The sequence below is a fragment of the Mytilus californianus genome, unplaced genomic scaffold (assembly GCF_021869535.1).
Source record: "Mytilus californianus isolate M0D057914Y unplaced genomic scaffold, xbMytCali1.0.p SCAF_9, whole genome shotgun sequence".
Taxonomy (NCBI): domain Eukaryota; kingdom Metazoa; phylum Mollusca; class Bivalvia; order Mytilida; family Mytilidae; genus Mytilus; species Mytilus californianus.
In genome coordinates this window covers 16,119,154-16,140,831 of record NW_026262745.1, presented here as the reverse complement: position 1 = coordinate 16,140,831, position 21,678 = coordinate 16,119,154, and the positions used below count along the sequence as shown (strand labels likewise).

At 32.2% G+C, this 21,678-nt stretch overlaps 2 protein-coding genes across 2 annotated transcripts in view; one reads left to right on the top strand and one right to left on the bottom strand.

Annotated features, from left to right (window-relative positions):
- The window catches only part of LOC127715390 (uncharacterized), a 175,266-nt gene that overhangs the window by 96,665 nt on the left and 56,923 nt on the right, over nt 1–21,678 (top strand). The gene's annotated exons all lie outside the window — the stretch shown is intronic.
- Nucleotides 1–21,678, bottom strand: part of LOC127715396 (uncharacterized) — a 38,657-nt gene that overhangs the window by 6,854 nt on the left and 10,125 nt on the right. The window contains exon 3 of the mRNA XM_052221436.1: nt 1,771–1,879. Within this exon, the coding sequence (XP_052077396.1) occupies nt 1,771–1,879 (109 nt within the window). The remainder of the gene's footprint in view (nt 1–1,770; nt 1,880–21,678) is intronic.

Below are 21,678 nucleotides of genomic sequence, written 5' to 3'. Positions count from 1 at the left end.
GGAGACAACTTGTTAATTACAAGTCTCCCAGGTAAACAAAAATGGCGACTGACAAAGAAAATCGAGATTTTCGAAACGACTTAGGACTGATACTGTCGACGATCAAATTTAATAAATACAACGGCGACTTTGAACATCCTTGGATATAACATTCAAAACTATTCAAAAGTAAAACTGACCGTCTGTTAAAGTTATCATTTTACGATGATTTATCTGAGGATGTTGCGTAATCACTCAGCTGATTTGTTTTATTTTTATTTATTACGAGTCGATCAAATTGTACTATTCGGATGGTTAAGGGTGGGAATTACCGGTAGATTTATTATATTCATTGAATAAAAATTGAAATATAAAAGGTAGAAAGACAGCTGATGGATAATATGATTGCAAACGTACGACACTTGACCAGCGGTGATCAGCACTGCAGCAGTCAGTGGATTTTTTTCACGACAATATTTCGTTGATAGGGAAGATATCTTTATAAATGATAAAAATTAGCTCTGTATCGGTTAATTAATATGTGATTGAAAGATATTTTCATTTATAGGCTTACAATCTTTGACGAAAATCTCAATTTACAACTACATGTAACATGATGTCCTGGACATTCAATAATGTTTTACAAAATAATGACAAGTGGTGATACAAATTAAATTCCCAGTCATGTGAAATTCATCAGGTAAACTGGGAGTCATATTTTTCTGGACATTAAAAAATAAATTGAGACAGATGCACATGAATTTAATGCATCATAATATTACTAGCTATATATATAGGCTACTCCCTCATGTCCCAAACAACACATTTTATTTAAATTTAAATTCAAGTTGACAATACAAATGGTATCATGAATAAATAACAACTATATTGTCTAAACCTTTTTATTAAGAACTTTCTATTTATACATTTTGTACAATAACATGAAAATATTGCAAGTATATTTTTTATTGCATATAAAACAATTTCCTAAGTGATAAGCACGAGAACACTATGCAACCGAAACGGTAATAGAATATTATATGTTCTATATTAATGTGCCTGTCCCAAGTCAGGAGCCTGTAACTTAGTGGTCATTGGTTGCTGTTTTATATATTTGTTTTTCGTTCATTTTTTGTACATTTATTATGCCGTTAGTTTGAATTGTTTTATATTTGTCATGTCGGCGCCATTTATAGCTGACTATGCGGTACGGGCTTTCTTCATTGTTGAAGGCTGTACGGTTACCTATAGTTGTTAATTTCTGTGTCATTTGGTCTCTTGTGAAGAGTTGTCTCATTGGCAATCATACCACATCTTCTTATTTATAATGAATAACGAAGGTTATTGAATAAGCCAACGTATTGATAAACACTATTTTATACCATTCTCTGCGTAAAAACCATCTTATATTCGTATTGTTGCGTATATCTTGAGACTTTTAATAATTTGTTTCCTTATCTGCGGACAATCACATATTTTTATTGACCCAGTACATATTGAATTAGCTGGTTGGTCTTTTAATAGAGTCCCTTTTACATTTATGTATATACATACTGAACGAGTTCAGATCTTTTAAATCTTTATTTGTTAATATATAAATATATATTCAGTGAACCCAATTCAAACAACGAAAACACTCAAAATAAATAGATGAGATAAAGGACATAAAACATTTGAAGTCAATTTTCGCACATAATTTGAAATCTATCTGCTTGCAAAATATAATGTATATGTGTTTACCAACTAAAGTAATGCTTAGATAACTATTTCAACAATTAGAAAGCAAGATACCTTTGACTACCTTCACATTTGCAAGTGTGTACACATTTTTTGCCATACATGCCAGCTTCACATGGATGACATGGTTTCCCTTTTCTAGATGTGTATCCTACCTTACATTCTGAAAATAGAATATGAACAATAAAGGTACGGTATGCAAAAATATGTTTATATATCTTTTTGTTCCAATAAATTGTTAGCGTTATAATTTGAAGAATGTACAACATTTTCCAGAAGACCAAAAAAGTGAAAAAGCATATTTTAACAAAACGCATTTGACTAACAGGTCGAACAACGGATGTTAGGTCTCGAAACGGTATTTGGAAGGCCATATAATTTACCTCAATCTAGGATAGACTCTTGAATTTTAAAGAGTCGAAATAGGATGATTGGATCATATAAACTCGAAGGAAAATATGATACAAGCATAAACGAAAAAATATAAACAAGTCTAATTTGAAAACAACGTTCAAACCTATGATTGCGTTGGACAAAATCCTCAATTATTATACGTGTGTATGCAAAACAAATTTCTTGGAAGATGGGTCTGAATACAGCACAAACAACATTTTAACGTTTAACAAAACGCATTTGACTAACAGGTCGAACAACAGATGTTCTCAAACTCTACTGACTGCCATTGGCGATTGCCAAATAAATTAATCACCAGATGTAACAAAATGGACCTTAATAATAATTTAATACCAAACAGAAAACAATAAACTTGCGGAAAGGATGGTATACCACAAACATGAGCTGCAATAATTTGTACACCATATCCGGATTTCGACAATTATTGTCTCGTCAGTGTATGTTAGGGATCCAAACGGTATTTGGAAGGCCATATAATTTACCTCAATTAAGGATAGACTCTTGAATTGTAAAGAGTCGAAATAGGATGAACGGATCATATTAACCCGAAGGAAATATAATACAATTCCAAACGAAAAAAATATAGACAAGTCTAAATTGGAAACAACGTTCAAACCAATGATTGATTGCGTTGGGTGAAAACCGCAATTGTTATAGATGTGTGCATGCAAAACAAATTTCTTGGTAGAGGGGTCTAAGATACAGCACAAACAACATTTTCTCAAAGACCAAAACAGTGAAAAAGTATATTTTAACAAAACGCATTTGATTAACTGGTCAACCAACGGATGTTCTTAAACCCTGCTGACTGCCATTAGCAATAACCAAATAAATTGATCGCCAAATGTAACAAAATGGATCTTAATATCAATTTAATACCAAACAGAAAACAATACACTTGCGGAAAGGATGGTATACCACAAATTTGAGGTGCAAAAATCTGCACACCATATTCGGATTTCGACAATTAATGTCTCTTCTGTAATTTTAGGGATCAAAACGGTATTTGGAAGGCCATATAATTTACCTCAATTTAGGATAGACTATTGAATTTTAAAGAGTCGAAATAGGATCAACGGATCATATAAACTCAAAGGAAAATATAATACAAGTCCAAACGAAAAAATATAAACATGTTTAAATTGAAAACAACGTTCAAACCTATGACTGCGTTGGATAAAAACCGCAATTTTTATACGTGTGCATGCAAAATAAATTTCTTGGTTTAGGGTGTAAATACTGCACAAACAACATTTTACAAAAGACCAAAAAAGTGAAAAAGTATATTTTAACAAAACGCATTTAATAACAGGTCGAACAACGGATGTTCTTAAATCCTGCTACCTACCATTGGCGATTGCCAAATGCATTAATCACCAGATGTAACAAAATGGATCTTAATATTAATTTAATACCAAACAGACAACAATAAACTTGCGGAAAGGATGGTATACCACAAATATGAGGTGCAAATATTTGTACACCATATCCGGATTTCGACAATTAATGTCTCTTCAGTAATGTTAAGGATCGAAACGGTATTTGGAAGGCCATATGATTTACCTCAATTTAGGGTAGACTCTTGAATTTTAAAGAGTCGAAATAGGATGAACGGATCATATAAACCCGAAGGAAAATATATTAGAAGCCCAAACGAAAAAATATAAACATGTCTGAATTGAAAACAACGTTCAAACCTATGACTGCGTTGGACAAAAACCTCAATTATTATACGTGTATATGCAAAACAAATTTCTTAATAGAAAGGTTTAAATACAGCACAAACAACATTTCCCAAAATACCAAAAAGTGAAAAAGTATATTTTAACAAAACACATTTGACTAACAGGTCGAACAACAGATGTTCTTAAACCCTGCTACCTGCCATTGGCGATTGCCAAATGCATTAATCACCAGATGTAACAAAATGGATCTTAATATTATTTAATACCAAACAGAAAACAATAAACTTGCGGAAAGGATGGTATACCACAAACATGAGCTGCAATAATTTGTACACCATATCCGGATTTCGACAACTAATGTCCTTTCAGTGATGTTATGCCTATATATATATATCATGTATATTACGGAATAGAAATGTGTCGAGTTTTGTGATTGGATAACAACACGGAGATGTCTGTATATATTCAGGAAACTGCTAGGGTATATACGACGTTTTTATCCCCAAATTGGAACCTCAAAAACGTCATAATAACACCTGTTACTATGTCACGTAGTCAAAAGCTATACAAACCAGTAAAGATTGTCAGAGGCTCACAGGGGGTAAATTATAACGTGCATCCGTCCATAATTCATTTCTAATACAAAATCACGCAATTTACACTTCAATTACTTAAAATGTTTTAAAGTGTTACTATAAATTATAACATATATACACGACAAAATTAGTTTCACAGCAATTTACAAAATCCTTCACGTATGCGGAAAATATCAAGTTTGGTATTTTAATATTACTGGAATAAACCCGCAAAACCCGGGCATTTAGAGCGTGGTTCAAAGTATGTAAACAGTTGTAGGAGGAAATTTTGTAAAAGATGCCCAGTTATTACTGGAGAATTTCATGAAAGTAATAATAGGTACTAGGTGACAGGAAAATGTGTTTTTTGCTCTTCCCCTTTTTTCCAAAGTCGTTTTTTTTTCTTTCTGTTTTTCTATATACTATGAAAATACATAAACTATAAATGAAGTGTATTTGCTACTTACTATCAATTCCAAGTTACTTATCCTAGGCGATATAGTATTAGTGTTTATAGAGACTCTCCATATAATATATCAGTGACAGCCGTGGATAGTAAACTTGAAATTGATAGTAAATAGCAAATTCACTTTATGAATAGTACATGTATAAATATGTATGATCATAGTATAAAGAAAAACGCGAAAATAATTGTCCTGTTTTTAAGAACAGTCCTAAACGGAAGTCTTGTCCATGACTTAAAAGTCAGACCGATGACGGAAACAATATTCGGACGCCATTATTTTCGTTTTTCTCCCAAAATAATCCAAACTGAATAATTATAAGCGAGGATGACAAATAAGACACAGAGGCATGATGATTTATTTATTGTGTAAGGAAGAGAAGCGACACACAAAAATGAGGTCTTCTCATTTAATAGTATAGATGTGTTGTAAAAACGAAGCCACATACACATACAAACACAAAACATGAAATCTAAAAACTTGATTGAAAACATTATTTTAACGGAAAAAATTATTGTCAAGATAAAAAGGTGCATTTAAATGGATTTCTAAAATTATTAAGAAACAGTAAACATGTAATTAATATATATGATGCACTGTGCGGAATGTTTAACAAATACCTGCACTGAACAAAAAAACATTGAGACAGGGGTAATCCGTAATATATGTGTAATTCAGGTCTCAGTAAGGGTATACACTGTCTGAGACCTGAATAACATATTATATATATGTGTGTGTGTCTACAAACGATCTTTGCTTTTAACATGAATGCACGTCACTAAAACTTATTAACATCGGAATTGCCTTAAAAAAATCATTATTTACACTACGAAACATATTTTTTTTTTAAATAACCAATTTATTTGAAATTGAAAATTAACATGAATAAAATCATTTCAGACAGAAAAGAAGATAATTATGTTGATTGATCAGACTTGAATTAAGAGTTAGCTATTTATATAGTAAATTTATTATGTCCCTGTACTGTTCTATTGGTCAGATTTGTCATGATTAATTAAACGATAAATTATTGAAATTATATAACATGTTTTTCACGTGTACAGAAATTTCACTTATGACCAGTTCATGATTGGTCAATGATCTTGCGGGGTCAGCACCGAGTTCACGTGTATATGCAGTTGTTTTATCATCAGCTTTTAACTTGTTAACTTGTAATTCTTATCAAACAGTTTGTAAAAAATTACGTTTTTTGGATACTTTTGGACTGGAGTGATTTCTTTTTGAAATTTGAGGATAAATGAACGATACTTTTATGTTTTAGCTATTTTATGCTTACACTCTGGACAAACGTACAGTTGTTTTTGAACATTTTTTTATTCGTATAGACTACACGATTTTGTATATGTTATGCAATATACGTACATGTAGCGGATTGTCAAATTTATCTCTTTGTGAAAGAGATATTGGGGTAAAATTAATTTTGGTTTTGGTAGTGACACTTTGCGTTTGCGATCAAAATGTACTTATTGACCATACTTATGGAAAAAGATAGTTGATGATAAATCCGATGTTGTAATTTCACAAGTTACTGAAATCTTAATGGCACATAACGTTGTGCAAAAGGCATCATAATGTTTAATTGGTGCTTTTATTTATGACATCAGTGTATTTGTTTTTGCAAATATTGTTTTATGTAGTGTTTATTGATTTATGCAATGTCAAGAAAATCAAGCTTCATCTCGTGACGGTGATTGGTTTGGAGCAAATACTTTTGTAAGTCAGCATATTTGCTGTAATTGTCAGTATTTTGATGTATGCACGTGTACCTTATTTGCTCTATGTTAACGGTATAAAAAGTATATCCGTCTTACATGTATCGCAACTCGATGCTTATTTATTACAAACCCATTTGCCAGTCTTTGCCTGTTGGAGTTATATTTTAATTGTTTAAAAGAGGGCGAGCACGTGATTGCCTGTACTTATATCCTCTCTGGATTTAATTTTGCATAGGTCGTGGTAGCTTGGATTTATGACCTCTGTGTATTTGCATTTGCATATGCGGTGTTTTCTTGTTTCAGAGGTCATAAAACATGTAGCTAATTTAACATGTTTGCCAAAAACATATTTAAAAATTAAAGTATTCATGCCATTTGAGCTTTGAGCACTTTGCTATATTCGTTAAAGCTCGTACTTAGTCATGAGAAAATGGATAATTATCGTCTTTCCTTTTCAAATATTTTACACATTTAGACAATTTACATGAAATTTTATACTGGTTTAAAAACGTTTAGAGTTTTATGACACAATGTATATACTATTCAAATTAAGTTTTGCAAGGATTCTTCTATATTATTTTCCCTTTAACTAAAAAGAAATGTAATACAATGAGCGTCAATAAATTTGATCTCTTTATCAATAATATATTCTGGTAAATTGACACGACAATAAAGCACAACAAATCAACAAATCACTTCTTTCAGAGGTATATAATGTTATACACCTCATTTTAAATATAATCAAATTGCCATTCACCAAAGTAATCATAAACAAGACAACTCTAGCAACGATGATTTTTGAATGATTTATGTTTCCTGCTATTTTAATGCTTTCGCCTAGATCAGGACTTCTCCTCATCGAACGAATCGACAGAGAACAGACCACACAACACTTCAACAGTCAAAAGTTTATCCATTATTAATACATATTATTATATCGAAAATGCATATTCATAATCGATATATGTTATGGAAGTCCAAGTTTTAAAATGTATAGCAGTATAAATTTTGTCACAATTTACTTTTCTTCGGACAAAGTAATAATATATGACAGAAAATATATTTCTCTATTTCTAATCAACTGAAATTTAGATTTATCTGAATTAAATCTATAATCATAATTTGTGCAAACATCACTTTTAAATTATCGTTATTTTTGTTCAGATCAAAACACAATAAGTTAAAAATATAAAAGAATCTATATTAGAGTATTTTATTTTATTCTAGACAAAAATGTTCAATATATAATTAACAGTCTAAGATGGATAAAAACAAATCTAATGCGGCGAACAATCTTAGAAAATGGTGTTTATATCTGTACAAAATGCTTGGTAAACGGTATTCATCACTAAACTTCACTAAAGGCTTTGTAAAACTCATTAAAGTCACCAAGTTTATGATTGACCAGCATACCTGAAGGACACTTTTGTCTACACATAAAAAAAGAAGATGTGGTACATGTATGATTGCCAATGAGACAACTCTCCACAAGAGACCAAATGACACAGAAATTAACAACTATAGGTCACCGTACGGCCTTCATGACTAGATTGTTACATGAATAATTTGTTACACTTAAATCAAAACTGCTAAAGGCTTATCAGTTAACGAATCGGAAGTAGATCAAAACAAAAAGAAATCATTTAAAAAGATTGAACGGATTTCTGAGTACGACCAACTTAGTCTTTAGATAAAAAGAAAGTCGTCAAAGAGACCAATTTTATGAGTCAAAATCTTGGAAGCAAGTCATTTTGTACCTTGACCATTTCGTACCTCTGCTATTCGTACCCAAATTTGCCATTTCGTACCCAACATTTACCATTGTGTACCCACGATAAAATCCATTTCGTACCCTATGGATCAAATGCATCTACAATTTCGAACCATTTCGTACCTATTGGACTAAATACATGTTAACAATTTCGTATCATATATTTGTAAAAGTTATCATGTTTTAATGTTTTTTTAAAATAAAACATAAATTAAATTATGCATACAGCAGTAGAAATGTTATAAAGACCAAAGATTGGTTCGATTAAGCAGCACTTGGAGACTTTATTAGTTATGATTACAGTTTGTTTTTTTTTTTTGTTTTTTTTTTGGCAGGATTTGTCCTTAATTAATTTTTCAACTATAAAATTGTGAGGTTAATTAACCAACAAAAACATAATTATCTTCAACTGTTTATTAACAGTTGTTTTTGTAAGGAAATGCAGTGAAAAGAGACACAAGCTGAATTTTACTCAAAAACATTACAGGATTGTTATTATTAGTGCTTTTTGTTTATATTGTTTTGTGTATGCATATATATGTATACCAACAATAAAATAAAATAAAAATTTAATCTGTTTGTTTTTCTTAATTTATGGATGATTGAGTAATTGTATAATAAAAAATATAATATAAATCTTCCATAAGGTACGAAATGGCGCACATCAATGAGACATTTTTTACCAAGAAATGAAACGCATATAAATCTTCAATGAGGTACGAAAAGGTACTCATACAAACCATCCATGAGGTACGAAATGGTATATATACACACCTTCCATGAGGTACAACTTGGTATACATATAAATCTTCCATGAGGTACGAAGTGGTATACACACAAACCTTTCATGAGGTACGAATCGGTATACATATACATCTTCCATGAGGTACGAAATGGTTTATGACAAATCTTCCATAAGGTACGAAATGGCATACATATAAATCTTCCATAAGGTACGAAATGGCGAACACCAATGAGACATTTTTATGAAGACATGAAACACATAAGAATCTTCCATGAGGTACGAAATGGTAAACATACAAACCTTCCATAATGTACAAAATAGTATATATAAAAATCTTCTATAAGGTACGAAATAGTTTACATACAAATCTTCCTTGAGGTACGAAATGGTATACATGTTAACATTCCATGATGTACGAAATGGTCAAGGTATGCAATGGTCAGAAACGAAATTGTTTTGGCCAGGGTATAATATAGTGCGTACGAAATGGTTGGGGTACGAAATGACAATAATTCAAAATCTTGAAAGTGTTCTTTTCTAGGAAGCTAGGTAATGTAACCACAGCTATTTGTCGAATGCTCAAGGAACAAATAAAATAAGAGCTTACGTTGTACCAGGTTTTTTAATGTCTAGCAGGTTATATTATGTAATTTTAAAAGTACAAACGATAATGTTTACGGATTTTTCTGCAGATACACATTCATTCTTGTAATGGAGGTAGCAGATGTACTTATTAGTATTTTGGTCATTGAAGATAATTGTAGCATGATTAATAATAAATTCATTACGTTTTGGTTTAATTCTAATTAATGTCAACGACCTCACAACTTAGACCCGCTCAGATAGAGTACATAAGTCTCCTTTTTTAACGTTCTGCCAATTGCTTTCCAAAATCCTTGACTGATTGTGTTAGAGTGCTAAATAGGTGTTTATATTTTTCTCTTTTTTTGGTGAATAGGATCACAAGTTTTCCGTTCAATGGCGAACACATATCTAAAAGAAGTGTTATCAATAATGTAATAATAGTCAAATGCTTTACTGAAATAGGTTTTTTAGCAGTCTCAAATTTACATTGTTGTTAGGAATAAAGACTACCGTAAAACAGTTTAATACTGTTTGTTTTTTTATATCAATTACTATAGTTATTCTCTGCTGAAACTATCGCTTCACATTTTTCACAATCTTTTGATGAAACCTGTAAAGCAACGATAAGTAACACAATGATAAGTCATAACCAGAAAAGAAATAGTATGCAAATTTGTTAAAATAAAGGTGAAAACAAATATATGAGTTAATGCAAATCTGAAATGTTGTTTAATGTCAAAAATCATAATATGTTGTACTTGTGAAATGAGGACGAAATTCAAAATAAATGGAGGAAGTGCAAGTTATTGTCATAACCCAGACCTGGTACATATGTAAACGGACATAATTGTGTCTCTTCAAAAAAGTGTTTGTGCTATTTTTGATGAAAGTGTATTTTGAAAGTTTTTAATAAGCGGTTGATTTGTTTTGGTTTAATTGTATCATTCCTGTAATTTGTAAGAGTATACTTTTGAAAATTGATTTTGCCTATTTTTGGTAATGGCGTGTCTGTCTTTTTTTGTTGTTTTAAATTGTCTCTTTACCATTATAAGTAGTAGTCATCCCTGTTAGACTAGTCGATTTCCCCCCCATAGGCATAACGTTAAAGCCGCCATCTTGGATGGAGGAGGGAATTTTCGATATGGATCAAGGGGTCATCTTTCTTTTAATTAGTAACATAATTAAGAAATGTTTGTGTGTTTTTAATAGATAATTAATGTTGACAATTAACGATATAATTAAGTAGATTAATTTATTTCCTAATAAATATTTAGTTTTGACAATGATCCGAGTCTATATAAAATTAATGATTAATTACTCCTCTTGAAGAGCTGTTAGAATTTTAATAGGGGTTTGACCAAATCAATTAAGCCAGACAAAACGTTAATTGTTGACGACCAGCCTTGTTAAGAGTAGAAAGGGTTTTAAAATTTGACCTAAAACAAAGCAAACTACAAAATTAATATTATATTGGTGTGTGATGTAATTTGAAAATAAATCAAATATCAGACGGTCATTTGGAATTAATCAAAATAGACCATTTCACATTTCATTTGTTTGTTTTGCGTACAGACGTGGCATTTGTTTTTAATATCAACTGGAGCGGTTTTTTTTTAATGTATATATGTGTGATTACGTTACAAACAACTGTTTATGGTAAATATCAGTAAAGAAAATTTGCTTTTACAAAACAGAAAAGTCTATACGATACATTACAAATTTTATTGATAATAAATTACAAAATATAAAATATACACAAGACTTGTCAATTATACACACAAGTTCTAATATCCGTACGGTATTATTTTGTAATCATCAACTATAACTCGTTTGTCAAACACTATTCTATAGTCTTTACTTTCTGTTTTTGTTATAATTGAGCATTCTTCTGATCTCTGGAAATCTTGTTCTTATCTACAACTGTAATAACATTATTATCACTAACATTTGTCACCATGTCACGTAATGTATCAAAATAAATGTTAAGTGCATTTTTATAGTTGAAGGTTATAAACCGGACTTTACAGTTGGTTTGATTTCCTTTATCATCCGGCTTTTCTAATTTGTAAGCATAGTTTTTTTGACCACCGGTTAAAAAATGTGTAATGTTATTAGACGGTACTCCATCTGTAAGGGCACCTGGAAAGTCTCCCAGTGGTGGTCCCCATTCATCTTCCTTCATAGTGAATACAATAGAGTCAGTATCGGCATAAAAACAGCGTTGTCCTAACTTGTCTAAATAACTGTACAGCTCAAGTCAAGCTTGAGCTGTAGTATATGCAGCTAATACTATATTGGTTATTCCAGAAATTTCCAAGAATCCTTCCTTGTTTTTCCACCTCATTTCTACCTTTTCATCGGTAACAAAGTTCACCCCTGTCACTTCTTGCTGATCGCTGGTCAGCATATCAATATATATAGAAGGATCGGAAACATACTCGACCTGTGGTAAATTTGTCCGCTGTCCAAATTTACCCCAAAAACTATAAAGCATAAGTTTAGCCAGTGCGCGTAATCCAGGATTTTTTACTTTATCATATTGTAGTCGAGTAAAATGCCTTCTTTCTCATAGTAATCTTGAATGTAATGCTGCCTATGTTCCTTGGTCATACACCAACTAAGCCGCCCACTTGCCTCTTGTTTCGTTTTAAGAAATGTGTTTATGTACTCTGTGAAAATGCCCCCTGTTTTTGAAATGGGATCATATTGCTTAACTTGATCGAAATGCCTGACTTCATATATTGTACTTAGTATATATCCCTTATGTACTGCCATCTTCAGCTCATCTGTCACCCATGTCCCCGTAAAAGATCTTTCTTCATTGTCATAATGGCAGGTTGTTTGCTGTTTTAAGTCAGTACATGTTCTGCACAAGGAGAACATCAGTTTGATGTTAATTTTAGCGGGTAACACCGGAATATGAAGTCCTCTAGGTGGATAAACTTTGCATTTAAGTAGTCCTTCATACGTCGTTGGATCATCGAAATTTTCTGTTACAATTTTAGGATGCCCTATTACAGCTTTTCCCGTTTTGTTTATGTACGGGTAAAGCGAGGTTACATCGTAGTATTTGATAGAATCGTCAATGGATGATTCGTGATATAGATTAAAGGCCTCTGTCCTTCCCCCTGCAAAGGCATCTCTTGGCTCTAATGGAGTAACAATATCCAAGGAGTCAATGAACTTTTTAATGTTTTCGTCTTCCCTGATATGTTTGTCAAACTCACATCCCAAATGCATGCATATGTGTAGCCTTGCTTTTCAATGTGGGTTTTCTTTTCCATTGTTTAATGATACAAATCCTCCATCGATAATTTATTCACAGTGTTAATGGTATGTTGTGTGTAACAGGAGGGACACCCATGCCAAACACACCCACGATATTCCATTACAATTTTTTCACCTTCGCTTGTTTCATAGTACCCATCTACTTTGTATTGGTCAATGGTTTTCTCACCACCATTCCTTGCATGTTGAATGTGCACCCCTTAGATTGTGATATATATTTAATCCATTGTAAGGCTTTTACAGAGTGCTTCTCTTCAGGACGATATCCTTGTGCTGGAATGATACCTATTGTATCAGCACGTAGGAATTTAGTGCGAAACACCAAATTGCACGCCGATGATATACACTACAAAAGTCAAAAAGTCTGAAAAGACCAGTTTTTGTCTGAATTTGCATGAATTTTTACTCGACATTCTTAATTTGTCTGAATAATTTAAAAAAATTCTTGACATAGTATGAATTTGTCTAATAAGGTTCTTGATTTTTCTTGACAAGTGTCTTAACAGTATGAACATTGTCTTAAAATTTCTCGACACTTCCTGTATCATCTGATAAGAGTCTGGATTAGTCTCGACCAATTCTTGACTGACTTAAATTTGTCTCGATCTGTCTTGACATATTCTTGACATTCTTAATAATGTCTGAATATGTCTCGACATATTCTTGACATACTAAATAATGTCTGAATATGTCTCGACACATTCTTGACAGTCTTAAATATGTCTTGACACTATCTCAACAGTATAAATTTCGCCTGAAATGTGAACAGACTTATTCTGCACTGTTTATGACATTCTATTGCTGTTATATACTCCTTTTTATTATGGCTTAACTAAACTTTGAAGAATAAAGGATTAATTTGGTATAGTAAGATACCCTTTTGGTGCAACTAAGTTGGAATACCCTGAATAATCCCCCATGTAGTTTAATTTTGATTTATTTTTATTAAACATTTAAGTTATTGTTTTCACTTGGAATATAAGTCGAAGGTATTGACAAACAGCATTTAGATTTTTGCCGTTCGCAAAACTGCCAGTCAAATTTGCTTTACTAAAATAGGTGTCTTGTATCTCTTTTGGACCCCACAATTCATCTTTTGGGTTTGTGTGGCTAAAAAAAGAGGGGGGGGGGGCTTTCGTTTAGGTCAAAGAATTTGTTCCCATCTTAATTCAAAAACCTTATTCATTTTTTAGAACAACCCAAAAACATTTTTTATTCAAATTTGAGTGTTGAATTTTATAATTTTTTATCAAAAATAAATATTTGTGATAACTCCTTCCTGAAAAGAAAAAAATGTTTAGATCTATATCATGCATGTCTGTTTGAGAACCATTTCATAAGACCGATGATTTCTATAGAAATCATTGATGGGACCCATTATAAATACATTTATTTTATTATTCCTGGAGTAGATAATAATTTTCTTTTAATCTTTGGCAATTATTCAATTTGTTTTTATGTTAAAATAATTAACTTCATAATTTTGATGAAGAAAATCCATTTCAATTCATTTTTTTTTTCATCAAAAAGATGATTTTCATTTTCATCTATCAACAAACTTTTTAAATTGTAGTGGCATGGTCGGTCAACTGATAAGTTGTATGGCTGATTACAGGTAAAGCAATAACTTCTATTTGACAGTTGCGTGTACTCTGGGGTGTGGAATACCTTATTTTTATGAGGAACATCCTGTCCATGTGTAATACTTAATAATAGTATTCCAACAGATGACATTACACAAATTTTTCTTCTGTTAAATGAATGATTTGTATATCATCATAATTTGCTATTTATATAAAAACCACATTTTGGTATAATAATTATTTACCATATCAACATTGAATATTATGAATGTAGAATGAAATATGTCTACAGTATGATTGGTTTGAATCATTTAATTTATAAGATTTAGGAATCAAAATTTGTAATTATTTAAAAAACCCACATTGAAATTGTTTTATATCAACACACCCACATTTGAATTATTTTATACTTTAGATTTCATAGCCATATTTGCATTTGTAAAAATATTTATATACCCAAATTTTCAATTATTTTACATGCCCAACTTTTATTTTTGTTGTAAAGAAGTGTAACTTGAAACAACAGTATATCATATAAAGAGAAATAAAGATTAAAGTTATATCATGAATATTGGTCATGATTTGTAAAACTCAGAACTGTCAAGTAAATTTAAGACACGATTCAAAATGTTCAGAATATGTCAAGCCATACTGAGAAAAAATAAGAATGTCGAGAATATGTCGAGAAATTTCAAGACAGTATTTAAATGTCAAGAATTTGTCAAGAATTTTAAGACCATATGTCTAGTAAATTTCATACAAATTTAATATAAATGAGAATTTGTCAAGAAAAATTAAGACACAAGTCATACTTTTGGAAAATGTCGAGTAAAAGTTCATGCAAATTAAGACAAAAACTGGTCTTTTCAGACTTTAAGACTTTTGTAGTGATAGTAATACAAGTTTTGAACGGATCAATACCTTGTCTCCAGTTTCTCTAACCTCTGATTTCATGGCGTCAGGGTTATATAACTTGACATCTGGCAGATGATTCAACACAGTTGTTTGGTTTTCTTTTCTATTATAGAGATGTGGAAAATATCCTCTCTGTATTTCTTTAATACCGAACATTTTAGGTAGTTTTGAAAGCGCCATAGGTAAAAAATTGATTGAGTCAATCATTCGTATGTTGCATGATGGTACTTCAACGGACATGTTTTTGGCTCCGCTAGGGACGATCTTTGGAAGATCACCAATCTGATACAGGTATTGTAGGACAGGAAAAGAATCATATCCTTTGAAATTATGACAGAGCACTGTGGCTCCGTTGTTTTCTCCAGAAAAAAAGCCATAGACAACAATCATTTCTTATATTTATTCCACTAAATACAAGCTCATTCTTTCCACATATTTTGCATTCACTATGTTGTGTCACTTCCTGTTTCAAACATTCTAGACATACTTTATGAACAACGCATATATTTGGTTTGTGTTCATAAGCTCCGCATTTAGTTGTGCCGCAGTTCTTACATCCAGAGTCGTCTACTCCTGGTTGATAGCCATCATGACATATTTACAAATCATCTTGGGTGCACTCAAAATCAAAGAAGATGTAAACTTGGCGTTTAGAGTCACTTTTGTTTACAGGAAATGACATATCTTCGTTGTCCTGATTTGTATTTCCAATATGTGTTTGCTGTCTCGCCTACAACTGGAAGCATAAAGCAGAGGTGTCCAACCTCAAAGAAATCTTTGCAAGTCTTACAGTAAATTTCTCCACATTTATGTGTTTTCTTGTGCATTTTCTTGTTTAAAGTTTGACTACAATCTTTGCACCGATAGTATGAATTGCAAGTAGAGTGACCTTTGCTGATTGTCTGTATGTGAAGGTTATAACAATGTTCTCCCTTGAAGTGAAGATTACAATCGTTGCAGTGTATTCAATATTCTTCTGATTTCTCGTTTATTTTATGGCATGATGTACAAATGCTATTGCAACGATGTTCTTCTTTATGTTGATATCCCATTTGGCATGTATGACAGTAATAACTTCGACTTAAGAAGGCAGGCATACTAGTAATAACGTCATAATGACCATCATGAAAATATGAATAAATCTGTTTTTCTGCCTCCGGTCCATGGTAGTTGATTCCGTTAAAATGTTCCTTTGATACAATTTGAATTTGATAGTCTGTCATAACTGCCTGGAACTTCTTGATTTCTTCAATTCCACATTTATGAAGGGGAACTTTGGCAAGTGCGTACAGCTCGATGGCAAGTGTTTTTTGCAATGCATAACCTCTCCGTATACTGTCCCGTTTTTCATTTTTTTTTCTGAGATGCTTTTGCAGATAATGCAATGTTTGGTCTTCAAAAAACGCACTACGTCTACGAATATACACGACTTTCACCCTCTACCTTTAGGCATATCTACATGGGTAATTTCTATTTCAATTGAACTATCGGGAACAAATTGTTCATATGACTGTAACACTCTTTCAATTTCTCTTAGCATTGTTTCTGTTGACAAATGTGCCAATTTCATAAATGGTATTGTTATAGGAAAGTCCAACTCTGGGCACTTTATTGACATTCGTATGAGATCATCGGTCTTCATGAATTCGGTCATATCCTTGATAAGGGATTGAATCAATAGTTGAAGCGTCTTCAAACTTTGCAGTAGACCACGTACCTCTAGTTCCTTGAATGTAACTTTATATGCTGTTGATTTTGTCCTAAATTTGGGTAAATTACGTTCTGACACAACACGTTGATCGTAAAAACGATCCTGTTTATCCTTTTTGGTCATACGACGTTTCTTAGTAGCACCATTTTTGCTGGTAGCTTTTCTCTTTATGCCATCTCCTACTTGATTATGAACTTATTCTTGATGACGTTGTATATTATCCTTTCTTGAAAAAAGAATACCACATTTATTCAACTGAAACAGGGCATCGTCTTTATGTCGCAATAGGTGACGTACAAGATTGTCTTTTCCAAGGTTTTATCCACAAATGTCACATTCATATTTCTCATGCTGTTTGGAATGACGATGATGTTTTGAAACATGTACTTTACTTTCCATCTTTCCTCTTTGGTAGTTCACAAGTGAATGAGTATCTACAAAAAAGAAAACAATTTATATGATAAGGTATTACCCATAATGCAATTTAAAAATGATACCAGAATACACCAGAATAATCTAGAACATACATCATTATTTCATACTTTAATCTATTTCATAGAATGCATTTCGAAGACTATATAAAAGTTCGGAAATATCGGTTCATTTCATATTTGCAACAATATTACATGTGTGAAGATGGATAAAAGTTATTGTCCTATTTGTGAAATGAAGTTTTCAAGAAAAGATGTGTTGATGAGGCACTTCAGAAACAAACATAGCATGGGGAAGATCAGTGATGAATATCCGCAGACCACTGAAGCATAGCCACCACCACCGCCGTCGCAGAAGGAAGTTATTCCGCCGCCGTCGCAGAATGAAGTAATTTCGCGGCCGCCGCCGCACATACCACAAGAACGATCGTCAAAATCAAGGCCATACAGTGAACAAAAAGAAGTTCCGGACCGGTTTACTTTTTAACATCCATTTACAATGACTATGACTGGACCAACTTCTTGTGGGAAGACATATTTTAAAAAAATTACTTCAAAATTTAGACCATATTTCACCTAAATCACAGACAATTATATGATTGTATAGAAGATGGCAGCCTTAGTATGAGGAAATAAAAAACACAGTTCAACCAGGAGTATAATCATTCAAGGTATACCTAGAGATTTGGAAAATGATAGCTTTCTTGACCCAACAGAGCGAAACTTGATTATTTTGGACAACTTGATGTCTACTGCAGCCGAGAATAACCGATCTGTTTACTGAAGGAAGCCACCACAGAAATTTATCCGTACTAGTTCTTAACCAAAATTTGTATTACAGTAAGGATCCTACTCAGAGGAGAAACTGTCATTATTTAGTTATGTTTAATAGTCCTATAGATAAGCAACAAGTGATGACATTATCTAAACAAATGTATCCAGGAAAAGTCAGCTATTTTATGAATAAGTTTCAGGAAGCTACGAGGCAACCGTTTGGATATTTATTTAATAATAATAATTATATTATTTATTTATTAGATTTGAAACCGACAACTCTCGAAACTTTACGATTGAGAGCCAATATTTTAGAAGAAAATATAAGTGACGTCACACATACGCAAATGAATACAAATACAGCAGTCAGAAAAGACTTACAACATTATACAGAAGAGATTCAAAGTGAACAGACGTTTAATAGAGATCTCTGAAAAAAATTAATTCATGTGACGATTGTTGCGTTTTGTATGAAACTATTCATGATCTACAGAGACACATTAAAACATGGTGTCCGGAAAATAAAGAATCAAAAAGAAAACTGCCTGAAGATATAGAAGAAAATAATTCAACAAAAAGGGCAAGACTCGACAACCAATCAGATAACGAGTACGTTTTAAATGACAAGCAAGAAAATAAAGTTTTTCTGAAGTTAGGCAAATTATCCAGAGGCTTTAATGTAGAAGCAAGAGTGTCAAAGATAAAGAAATACTTGAAAAAGGTGCTTTCAAAAGCAAAAGCCAAACAGAGAGCAGATGAAAAGTTAAAAACTGAGGACTGGAATATATTTATGAACAGATATTTGCAGGTAATTGAATACATCATGAGATTAAAATATGGAAAAATGCATGAAAATGTTATGAACAAAGTTGGAGCGTATTTACGCGATGGATTTGATGAAAATAGAGCTATCCAGATGGCGATTAAAACATATAGACACCAGCTTGAGAACTTCATAAAAACAGCAAAATTCACGTAAAGATGACGACACTGAATCAGATGACAATAAAAGTGATAACGGAAATGACAACCAAAGCGAAAATAATGACGAAAGCAACACTGATGACGAAACTGATAATGAAAGCGAGGCTGGTGACTAGAAATATAAGTAACTGAAACTATTTCAAAAACAATATTTTAGGTTATAACTCAGAACAACGAGCATGTCTTGGATAGACCAGCTCAGGAACATTTATTTCAATCCATCTAGCCCTGCCAGCTCTGTCAAAAAGAATGGAAAATATACGTTAAGCAAATACAAAATACTGAAATTGTTACACAGTCAGGAATCATACAGTATTCAAAGACAGACAAAGAGGCCCCACAAAAGAACTCATATAATAGTTGCCGGAATTGATGACCAATGGTCTGCTGACCTTATGGATATGGTGAAGTTTTCAAAGTACAACGATGGATTTTCATAAATTTTAGTAGTTATAGACACATTCTCCAAATATTTATGGTTACGAAAGTTAAAGATAAGAAAGGCTCTTCCGTAGCTAAGGCATTTGAAAATATATTGACAAAACGCTCTCCAAGACGCATTCGAACAGACAAAGGACAGGAGTTTAGATCGAGACTCGTTCAAGATGTATTTCAAAAAAGGGAGATACATCATTTATAGCTTTGAATGAAGTAAAAGCATCGGTATCAGAAAGAGCAATCAAAACGATTAAAATTTACAGATATTTTATTTACAAACAAACAAATAGATATATAGAAAAGTTGCAAAGATTTGCAGATGCATACAATCACATTGTTCATCGTACAATAGATATGACACCAGCTGAAGTGACCAATGCAAATGTGGAGATCGCCCGTCTATCAACATATTTTTCAACACATTCATCAACGAATCAAGTGAAACGTCTTCAATTCCGACTCATAAAAGGAGATAAAGTAAGAATAACCCAACTGAGAAATGTGTTTTTAAGGGAATATGACCAAAAATGGACAGGTGAAATTTTCACAATATTCAAAAGATACTGGAGGGATCAAACTCCGATATATCGAAGCGAAGATTATAATAGAGAGGAAATAACAGGCTAATTTTATCAGTCCGAATTAGAGAAGGTGGATTTAAGTGACAATGAACAATGGAAGATTGAGAAAATTATAGAAAGAAAAGGAATTGGTCGAAATAAACAATATTTGTGTAAAATGGTTGAATTGGCCCGTAAAATTCAATTTTTTGGTGAAAGCTAGTGACGTCAAAGATTTATGATTGTGCAATGTTTATACATTATGTTGTTAATATTTATTAAAATGTATCTTGAATTAATAAATTCTGTTTGAAACTGATACTATAAAAAAGAAGATGTGGTATGATTGCCAGTGAGACAACTCTCCACAAGAGACAGTTTGTTTTAATAATCTTAACTGGTGTTTCAAGACTTTCCACGCCCCATTCAAATTTCTGTCACCAGAAACAGAGCTGGCACCCCAAAGGGTCCACATGAACTGTTTGTCGGAAAGGATTTCCCAGTCATAGCGGGGACATATCATATTGCTTTCCTTTCCGTTATAGCTATGACATCGCCCTAAACCGGTACACATAGTTCATGCATAGGAAGGCCTCAGACTTCAAAGTTTACTATTATTACAAAAAAATTATGTTTATCTTTTTATAGATTCAATGATTTTTTTTTGTCCAAATATATAATAATGATAACCATAAATACTTACCTTGATAAAACTGTCGTGGATCCCGTTCGTTCACTTTGTAAGAAGATGTCTGAAATGTGATCTGCTATTGGGTTTATATACGGCATGACCAAACCATTTGAGTGTAGGTGTATATAACAATGTACATCAGAATAAAAACAAATAGTATGAGATATACTTTCAGTATCTGTTCATAAATAATAATTGTTTCGATTTTTGATAAATGATATTTCATTTCAATGTTAGCCAATAATATAATAAAAATGATAAAATTGCAACACCGTACACCCCTTAAAATAGACTCCATTTTCTACGCACAGTATACGTTGAACCACCATACTAAACAGACGTGTTTTAGGCTCCGAAATGTTATATGATTAATTGTTTATATCTAGTTACCCCCGCCCCCCCCCCCCCCCCATAAACTATTTTTATAAATTATGTTTACAAAAGCACAGTAATAATATAATCCGTAAATCAATACTGTTATTCACACATTTACATGTATGTCCCATAGGAATTAACCAGATAAGCCGAAAATCAATAATGACTCATGTTCCCAAAGGGATTGACCAGATAAGCCGAAAATATAATGATTCACGTTTGTGATATATGTGTTAT